The sequence below is a fragment of the Accipiter gentilis genome, chromosome 9, assembly GCF_929443795.1.
Source record: "Accipiter gentilis chromosome 9, bAccGen1.1, whole genome shotgun sequence".
NCBI lineage: Eukaryota > Metazoa > Chordata > Aves > Accipitriformes > Accipitridae > Astur > Astur gentilis.
In genome coordinates this window covers 5,288,037-5,297,571 of record NC_064888.1, presented here as the reverse complement: position 1 = coordinate 5,297,571, position 9,535 = coordinate 5,288,037, and the positions used below count along the sequence as shown (strand labels likewise).

Sequence of the window (9,535 nt, the reverse complement as noted above, 5' to 3'; positions counted from 1 at the left end):
CGAATACTGTTAAGAAACTAGCGTGCCTCTCTACCAGGCTCCTGTCCCGTGTCGATGTACGGCGTGCCCGCGGGAGGGGGGCGGCCGGGGCCGGGAATGTTTCCCCCACGCCGGGACCCGGGGCCGGGGGCGCCGCCGCGGAAGGAAGCGGGGGGGGGGGGGGGGGGGGGGGCGGTTAGGGGGGGTGTCACCTTGGCCCGCGCCCCTCCACTGCGGAGGGGCGGTGCCTCGTTTCCCTGCCCCGCTCCTGCTGGCGGCGGCAGCCAATCCCGGGGTACTGTGCGGTGGCCGCGCGACCGCCTTCTCTCCCGCGCGCGCGCGCGCGCGCAGGCGCGGCGGGCGGAGGCATGGCGGCGGCGCTGGCGCTGCTGGGCCGGGCCGCGGCCCTCCTCAGCGGCGCGCAGCGGTTCCTCAGGTGACGGCGGGACGCGGACGGGGGTTACCGGGGACCGGTGGGGGGTGGAGGGGTGGGGGATGCTCCTTCTCGGCGGGCTGGGGCGTCCGGGCTCCCTGGCGCGTGCGCCGGGCGCCCCGCGAGGCGTTGCGGCGCGGCGGTCGTTAACGGGCGTTGCGGTTGTGTGCAGGGTCGGCGGCTCGGCGGAGAAAGGCCTCAGCAGGGGGATCAGCTCGGATAGGCCCCCGAAGCGGCCTTTGACGGCCTATTTCCGTTTCATGAAGGAAAACCATAATGCTTTCAGGCAAAAAAATCCAGGTACGCGGCCTGAAGGGAGTTGGGTACGAGAGGACGGGCGATTGGGGCTGTTTTGCCGTCAGGAACGCGGGGTCTTGGCGTGTGGGGTGTGCCTGAGGTTCTGCCGTGAAGTTGCCGTCGCTCTAGGTACATCCGGTGTTTTTCCTCCAGAATGCGTGGTTTAAAAATAAAACTGGAACGAAGTATTGCTTTGTGAAAGTAAACGTCGTAAAGCACGTTACCCTGATTTCGGGAGATAGCAAAAACATCTTCCTATCCGTAGGATACCACAGGTAAATTCAGTATTGCCATACTTACTGCCTGTACAGTGTTAGCTTAGTCTTCTGTACTTAGTAACTCAAAAAAGGGAGCACTTGTCTGTAACTTTAAAAGTGTTTGAAGAAAGAGCTCACCTGGGCAATACATGTTAACGATTATTTGTGGTTTTCAGTTATTTTTAAATCTATGTATTTGAAGTACGTTATTGCTGATATAACAAGTTGTATATGCTTTTATTTTGATGCTCTAGTGGTTTAAAAACTACACGTACTGGATTGCCTCAGCATATACGGGAGAAAAAGTAAATGTATTTAGAGGAAAATGGTTTTTGAAAACTTCATTTATAGGCAATGCAGTAAGTCGTGTCAGAGAGCAGCAAAATGGAAAGCTGTGCTGATTTTGAAAATACTTTTGAAATGAGTGTTAAAATGTCAAAAGGACTGTGGTGATACTGGCCAAGTCGTGAGGTAAATTTAAGTAGGGAAGACCATTTGATGCCCTGTTTTGCTCACTAGTTTGAGCATTCAACAGTCTGAAAGGTTGAGACACTGAACTTGTAGAGCTTATTGTAATTACATGCCGCACCAGTGTTTTCCAGTTTCCAAAATTCGAATAATCTGCAAATAAATGTACTGTATCTCATATGCAAATTGAGAATTTGGGGCTTTCTTGTTCCAATAGAGGTAATGTTCAAAAATAACCTGATAATTTGTTTTATCATTGGCAAATCATTGTACTTTCAAAGGTTTTTAAGATTGGTATACTTGCACTAAAAACTCCCCATCTGACTGGTTTTCCAGAATTCTGGAAGTCAGGTTTACTGATAAGAGCTTAGTTCTGCTTTTCCACTGCTGAGATGGCTGAACTTAACATTTGAGGTGGGAGAGAGGAAGACCTATTTTTTCTTTTAGTGTGAAGCAGAGGGAAAGCCTGGAAAAGGGTTTTTCAAGAAAAGAAAAGTTATATCCTCTTTCTAAAGTCCTGGGGTTTTTAGTTTGGGTTTGTGGGGTTTTTTCCCTTTAACAAATTCAGGTCTGGCTGGAAATCTCATCAAATTACCATAGTGCAAGGGCCAGAGTCAAATTCAGTCAGCTGAAACCCAAAGCAAATTCAAGTCACTGTCTGTAATTTTATTTATGGGAGAAGGAAGTTACATTTTTTTAGCCTTACTTCTGTTGAATAATATTGTAAGTGAAGGACTTTATTAAAGATCAAGCATGTCTGCTATATCAGGTGGATAAGGTCACATTATACTTGCTTTGAATAATCCAGCAGACTCTCTTGAGAACTGGAAGTTTTACTTCTGGTTTCTTCCCTGGCCCCCCCTTCCAAGTTCAGACCATCTTGCATTGTATCAAAAAGGATCCAGCTCAAAAGGGGATTTTAAAAAAAAAAACTAACAAACAAAAAAAAAAAGAAACTGTTGTGGAGTGGTAATAGCTGTCTGTCTTGGAATGGTGCTTCAGTTTATAACACCATGTTTCCTTTGAGTTTGAACCAAGAGCAGGGACTCTTTGCTCTCCAAATACTAGAGTTCTCTTTAACTGCCACAGTAAGTTAGTTTTATGAAAGGAGGAAAATATATTTATACAGGAAAAAAACACTAGTGATAGCTCTCCTTGGGAAAAATTGAAGCTTACTAAAGATACGATATTGATCTTTATTTTCTTGCTTTCTAATTTTAATGTACAGAAGCGACCAACACGGAGCTGATTAAAAAAATAGCAGATGCTTGGAAGGAGTTGCCAGCATCACAGAAGCAGGTAGGTTTGTATCTTTGCCCTGTGTACTTTGAATTCTATAGAGCTTAGTCGTTGTTTTCTTGGTTTGGTGTCCACTGTGGGTTTTTGTTTTTTGTTGTGGGTTTTTTGTTGTTGATTTTTTTTTTGTAAACAACAATAAAAAAAGCACTTGCATACAAAGGTTCAGACATAAAAACAATTCTGAAGAGAATTGGGAGCTGTGAAGTACTCAAGGGAAGATGCTTTGATACTTTTACACATGACCTTGGTTTTAGTATTTTTAATCTGTTGCCAGAGAAACAAACAAGACAGATCTTGCTCTATGCAGCTGTAGGGCTGGGAACCAATATCTCATTTCTTTTTGAATGATAGTTGTGTATATGTGTGCGCATTTGATGTATAACAACATGAGTATTGTAAAGGTGTTCTGCTTTCATATGCATAAGTTAGGTGAAACCTCAGTTAATTTTGATGAAAGGACCAACTTTTTTTTTCTGCTGATTAGATAGTAACCAGAGACCTAACTTACAGGTAACTTTCTGTGGTAGGTTGACCCTGGCTGGGTGCCACGTGCCCACCAAAGCCATTCTATCACTCCCCACCCTCAGCTGGACAGGGGAGAGAGAAAATACAACAAAAGGCTTGTGATAAAAGATAAGGACAGGGAGATCACTTGCCAATTGCCATCGTGGCCAAAACAGACTCAGTTTGGGGAAGACTAATTTAATTTATTACCAATCAAGTCAGAGTAGGCTAATGAGAAAACCAAGTCTTAATACACCTTCCCCTCACCGCTTCCTTCTTCCTGGGCTTAACTTCACTCCTGATTTTCTCTATACCTCCTTCACCCCAAGCAGGGGAATGGAGGTTGTGGTCAGTTCATCGCACATTGTCTCTGCCGCTCTTTCCTCCTCAGGGACAGGACTCATCACGCTCTTCTCCTGCTCCAGCATGAGGTCCCTCCCACAGGAGACAGTCCTCCACGAACTTCTCAAACGTGGGTCCTTCCCACGGGCTGCAGTTCTTCACAGACCGCCCCAGTGTGGGTCCTTCCATGGGCTGCAGTCCTTCAGGAGCACGCTGCTTCAGCGTGGGCTCCTCTCTCCACAGGGTCACAGGTCCTGCCAGAAGCCTGCTCCAGTGTGGGCTTCCCATGGGGTCACAGCCTCCTTCAGGCATCCACCTGCTCCAGTGTGAGGTCCTCAGTGGGCTGCAGGTGGAGATCTGCTCCACCATGGACCTCCACAGGCTGCAGGGGACAACCTGCCTCACCAGGGTCTTCCCCACGGGCTGCAGGGGAATCTCTGCTCCAGCTTCTGGAGCATCTCCTCCCCTTCCTTCTTCACTGACCTGGGTGTCTGCAGGGTTGTTTCTCTTACATGTCCTCACTCCTCTCTCTGGCTGCCATTTCTGTGCCCCCTGCAACTTTTTCCCCTTCTTAAATATGTTATCACAGAGGTGCTACATCGGCTCAGCCTTGGCTGGCTGCGGGTCTGTCTTGGAGCCGGCTGACATTGGCTCTGTCGGACACAGGGGAAGCTTCCAGCAGCTTCTCGCTGTAACCCTGTAACCCCCCTGCTACCAAAACCTTGCCACACAAACCCAGCACGCCAGTGTAGAAATGTGTTCAGTGACTGGAGCTTTTGTGTGCTGCAGTGAGTATACACACTTTAAGAGTAATCATTTCAAACAAGCTTCAGCTCTTCCTCCTTGTGTGGAAGATTGTTTTTTGCATTGGGATGTATCTGAAGATTCATCCGATGTTATCAGATTAACTAAGATTATTCATGGGAAGAGCCCAGGTTTTTAATCTTGAGTTCTTATGAATCCATTCCGCTAATCAAACAGATCTGAAATTGCTACTTTACTTTAAAAATCTTATGTTCCAGCATAGTCTGTAATATTTTTTTCTTAGTAGGTTAGAAGTGTTAGCTTGCTTAATGGTCGAGTGCTTCTTACTAAAAGCATCTGTTTAAGGTTGATGATTGTTTGTGTTGTAGGTTTATGAGGAAAGTAGAAAGACAGACTGGCAAAGATATAAAGAGCAGTTGGCTGCATATAAAGCACAGCTAACTCCAGCCCAGGCTGCGGCTTTGCGAGAAGAAAGGAGAAAACGACTGGCAAAAAGAAGATCGTTCAGGGCAAAAAGAGTAAGTATTTTGAAGTTCAAGTTTCATTTTTCTCAAGGAACCTGAAGTCTATTTGTCTGGTATGCAGAGCAGAGTTGAGGCATGTTTAGAAATATAAAAGCAACTCTCAGAATAATAATTAAAAAAACCCCACAAACCTAAAACAAAACCCCATGGATGAAAATAATTGCTGGTGTTAGCAGTTATTTTAGTGACTTTCCTGTGCTTGAAGACCAGAACTAGCAGATACCTTTGTGCTCACAGGTAGCTTCTCTGTGTCTTTTTCTTCCTATTTCAAAAGCTGCCTGAGATATGATAGGTAATAAAAGACATTGGAACCAGCAACACTTTCTTTGGTTAGGAAGACATCCAGAAATAGCTTTTTACAAAGGCCTTGTATCTGTTACTTCAGTGGCCCCTACAAGGTAGTAGCTGCTTGAAGTGGCCTTTTTTCCTTCCTTTTTCTGGATTCTGCTGCTTTCTGTGTAGCTGCTGACGTGTTGAATTAGGGCTGCATAGAGGCACATCTGTTAGTGTCCTTTATTGACTTATTCATACAGATCATCTTCCCCGTTCCCTTTTAGCTGGTTTATATATAAATCCTGAGAGACAGAACCATCTGTAAAGGTACAATATTATGGTTTGTTCAGGGGAAAAAGAAGTTGAAGGGGTTGCTTGTTGCTTGTTCATTTCTGTGAATTAAACTGCTGGTGTGATATTGTCCTAACTGGCGAAACTTAAGTTAATTTGGTTTAAAAGACCCCTGCTTAGAGGAAGTTTTTAATCAAATGATTCTGCTGATCCTTTTTAGAGTATGGCACCACAAGGAATTTAGCTGGCATACCTAATACCTAAGCAGATGTTAATTTGCAGCACCAAGGCTGCAGTGGGAATGTCTTAGGGCTGGAGAAAATTGTAAAGTGTAAGAAAAAAGTGTAATTGCATCCATAACTTGCTGTAATTTCCCTCTCTCACCATCATCCCTGTAGGCAAAGCATTCTGATAGCAGAAACCTAGTTCTGTTTCCCTGGAAATCTGCTGGTTCTGTTCCACCCTCTCACCTTCCACAAAGTTGGGTATCTGCCCTCCTCTCTGCAAGTGTACAGTATTTCATACCAGAAACCGAAGTCTTATGAAGATAATAAAAAACTTGTTGTGATGACTTTCTTACTGAGTGGGATTTAGTAACAGTCTTTGGTTTCTGGAAGACTTAGCTGAAGTAAGAATCGGTTTTAAATGCTTTTTTTAATGTCTGTGAAAATTCAAGTTAGCTTTTCTTTATTTAGTTTAGCATCAGTCTTGACAAGTGGTGAGAGCATCTTGACATACAGTCCAGTTTATAGAATTAAACACCAAAAGATGTATTTGAGTCTGATTTTTGTATAAAATAGAAAGACAGATGTTAAGTTTAGTTTTGGAAAAATGCATGCTTGGTAGATTGAATAACTTTTCTTGTTTTTAAAGGAATTGACCGTGCTTGGAAAACCTAAAAGACCTCGTAGCGGCTTTAACATTTTTGTGTCAGAAAACTTTCAAGAAAGTGAGGGAATATCACCTATGGTAAGCCAGGAAGGATTGTTCTTTAAAATAGACCCGTTGTATTCAGAAAATCTGTCTTAGATTCTGTCATTTTCAAAGAAACTGCTCAATAGTTCAGTATCTGGATTTTGATTTGCTTAGGTTATGGAGTTTTTTTAGGCTGCAGGGATCTGGCTCTACTGCTGGTGGCATGTCCTATATAAACTGCTGTGTGGGTATACAGACTTAAATATTTGCTCTATTTTTTGCACTTCAGTGTTACAGACTTCATCTGTTTCTTCTGTAAGGAGAGAATTCTACTTTTCTTTGGTTTGGTGTAGAAATACATTAGTTTTTCAAATGGTTGTGGTGGTCTGCTACCATTTCTGTAGTAGCAGTTATTGTACCTCCTATAGCACAGTCAATATTATGGAATGTGCAAGAGTTCCTCAGCAAACTCGCAGGTTCTGCACTGAACTGCAATTTGGGGTGATTTAAGTTACGCTGGTGGATTACAGCACTTGAAGCACTGGAGACCTCCCCTGTATGCCTCGTATTTTCCTTACCCTATGCGTTTAGTCAGTAAATCAGGATAGTGGAAATAGTTTGTTCCTTGGTTTTCTACATACAAAGTAGGCATCTCCAGTCAGCTGAGGCCTGGTTTGACACACGTGGCAATATGCTCCTGGAGTGGTACAAAGTTCCCTGTCAATGCAGTTCATACTGAAGTGGGCTTGTCTTAAGTTAGGGCTTGGTTTAAATGAAACCAGTATGTGTGGTGAGATGTAGTCACATTTCTGTAAATCAGCTCAGCTGTTCTGTCTGACTGCTTTTGCGGCAGGCTAAGTGACTTCAACTGCTTCATGCTTATATATCTGTAAATGTGGCTTAGGTGATGCCCAGCAACCTGTTGAACTGTATCATTTATTATTTACATATGGTAAGAGGGTGGGGTATAAGCCTGTGTGACTGTGCTTTTTTACATTGGTTTATACTTGGCTTTCACTGGCATGGCATTCATCTGTAACCCTCTGTGGTCAGTCTGCTGTTAAAATAATCCTAATGTTTTGTGTATTCTATTATCTTGTAGGCAAAGCTGAAGCACTTACTTGATGCATGGCAAAAACTGTCCAGTTCTCAAAAGCAGGTATGTCACTGGATTTTGATGAGGTTTTGTTCTAATTGGAAAATTACAAACTTGAGTCAAAATTAATAAATTCATACAAAATCCTGAACTCAGTTGTTCAAAATATAATACTGAGGCAACTACTCTGAGATTGTATTTACATGTCCTGAAAAAGATTGTCATTACTTTTATTCCAGTAGTGACCATTTGTTTCACATGGTTGATGAAACGTGAGTGAGTGGGATGAGATGAAGTTCTGTATGCCTGGAAATGGACGCTGAGTGGCATCTAGGGAGGAAGGTGGAATAATCTGCAACAATTTGGGGTTTTTTCCTCATAATCTACAGTATTTTTAAATACCAGCATAGTAATTTGCTGCTCATGGAAAGACTTTTGACAGGTAAAACAGAAATCTACAAGTGGTGTGCACACAGTAATTTATTAACTTTGGTTATCTTGGGGATAGTTTTCTTCCAGCTTTTGCGGTGTATTGAAATATGAACCTGCAGGTAGGTATATGAAAATTGGAGGGGTGTTATACTGAAATCTAATCTAAACCTCCAGATTTTCAAGTATTCTGTACCTCATTGTCCTTCCTCCTGAATGCCTTTCTTCCAGATTGTTTTGAATGTGTACTTAAAAAATGCACTAGTTTCATGTTTTTTCGGTAGAAAAAGAATTTGAAATAGTTCCTGTTCCTTACACAAACCAGCTCTCTCAGAAGAGTACTCAAATAAAAAGCCTTAGCTCTGAGTAGTAACATTGAATAAACTTCCTCTTCAGGAATGGCCATCTGGTAACATAACCATAATTCAATGCTAAGGTTTTGTTTTTTTGTGCAAGTTTGATGGTTTTTGAGTTTTCTGGAGGCGAAAGTGAACGCCTGGGATGTGCGCAGCACAGGCCTTGTAGTAAGTCACCTTTGTATCAGAGGGGACGATGTGAGATGGCAGTTACCCCGACAAAGCCCCTTTCGTAACTGTTGATGCATAATTTTCTTCCAGCCATACCTGCAGCTTGCTGAAGATGATAAGGTTCGGTATGTAAATGAAATGAAGTCATGGGAAGCAAAAATGGTTCAACTTGGACGTGAAGACCTGATAAGTTCCAGAAGGCAAATGCCAAAAATGAAAACTGCTGAAACTGCAAAGAAAGCTGAAACGGCCAAAGCTTCTTCACATGAAAACAAGGCAAAATTAAAGTCGAAAAAATCGGAAGAATAAAATGGTCAAGTATTTTACATTTAAGGCCCTTTGGTTGTCATGTCTTTATCCTGCTGTGTTAATGCTGCAGTCAGCATTAGCACTGAAATTTGGAAAGCCCGTAAAGGGCCCACTGGAGAAGTAGAAAAGGTGATCGGGTAACAGAGGATTCAGTGTCTCTCTGATGAACTGACTGAAATAATCATTGCAGGTGTAACCTGAACAGTTAGTCAAGCTGTGAATAGAGACATTCACTGACATCAGCAGAGCTCTCCAATAATGGTAGATAACAGCTAACTTTTATAAGATTTTTTTTTTTTATACAAAAGTGAGAATATTCTACGATGTTACCATCTACATTCTGTAAGAGCTGAAATCTGAGTTCATGCTGCTGCGTTTTATTCCCTCCATGGTATTGGTAGTGAAATGTTCTACGTTTCAACGAAAGGCACAAGAAATGTAAAATACTAACTTTTATTTCATGCATCTGTCCTTTTGTATGTATCAATCTGTGTATACCACTTATGTCGCATTTAATTAAAGACCATATGAGTTTTGTATAAACCTATCTTTATTGGACTTTTTTCCCACAGTTTTGTTTGGATACATGCAAACACTTTTGCTCCCTCTTGTCATATTTGGGACAGCCTGGAAGGAAAAGAAACGTGTGAACTGTTAGAACTTTGAGTTTTGAAGTAATAAATATGGATATTTTGAAGGGCTGCTTGTTTGGTTTTTTTTTTTGGGGGGGGGGGTCTCTCTGACTTAGTGAAAGTCTCACAGGTAGTTTGGAGAATCTGTTTTTAGAAGGCAGGCAAGCTTTTTCAGTAGGCAGTGGATTTCATCCA

General features: G+C 42.6%; 1 protein-coding gene across 3 annotated transcripts; it reads left to right on the top strand.

Moving 5' to 3' along the window:
* Nucleotides 1-329: 329 nt before the first annotated feature.
* Nucleotides 330-9,405, top strand: TFAM (transcription factor A, mitochondrial). Of its 3 annotated transcripts, XM_049809534.1 has the most exons (8): nucleotides 330-415; nucleotides 585-712; nucleotides 2,663-2,733; nucleotides 4,713-4,862; nucleotides 6,306-6,401; nucleotides 7,450-7,506; nucleotides 7,683-7,885; nucleotides 8,490-8,566. In XM_049809534.1, the coding sequence occupies exons 1-7, from the start codon at nucleotides 348-350 to the stop codon at nucleotides 7,683-7,685; spliced, it is 573 nt and encodes a 190-aa protein (XP_049665491.1). In that variant the 5' UTR covers nucleotides 330-347; the 3' UTR covers nucleotides 7,686-7,885; nucleotides 8,490-8,566. The 3 variants fall into 3 exon arrangements, with proteins under 3 accessions (XP_049665491.1, XP_049665490.1, XP_049665492.1); XM_049809533.1 differs by lacking the exons at nucleotides 6,306-6,401; nucleotides 7,683-7,885 and having other exon boundaries at nucleotides 8,490-9,405; XM_049809535.1 differs by lacking the exons at nucleotides 7,450-7,506; nucleotides 7,683-7,885; nucleotides 8,490-8,566 and adding an exon at nucleotides 5,831-6,060 and having other exon boundaries at nucleotides 6,306-6,406.
* Nucleotides 9,406-9,535: the final 130 nt, after the last annotated feature.

What these genes read in the sequence shown, in the direction of transcription:
- TFAM (XM_049809533.1), top strand. Translation starts at nt 348, where the DNA reads ATGGCGGCGGCGCTGGCGCTGCTGGGCCGGGCCGCGGCCCTCCTCAGC. An exon ending in TGCCAGCATCACAGAAGCAG is followed by an intron (nt 2,734 to 4,712) that starts GTAGGTTTGTAT and finishes TTTGTGTTGTAG; the next exon opens with GTTTATGAGGAAAGTAGAAA. An exon ending in TGTCCAGTTCTCAAAAGCAG is followed by an intron (nt 7,507 to 8,489) that starts GTATGTCACTGG and finishes ATTTTCTTCCAG; the next exon opens with CCATACCTGCAGCTTGCTGA.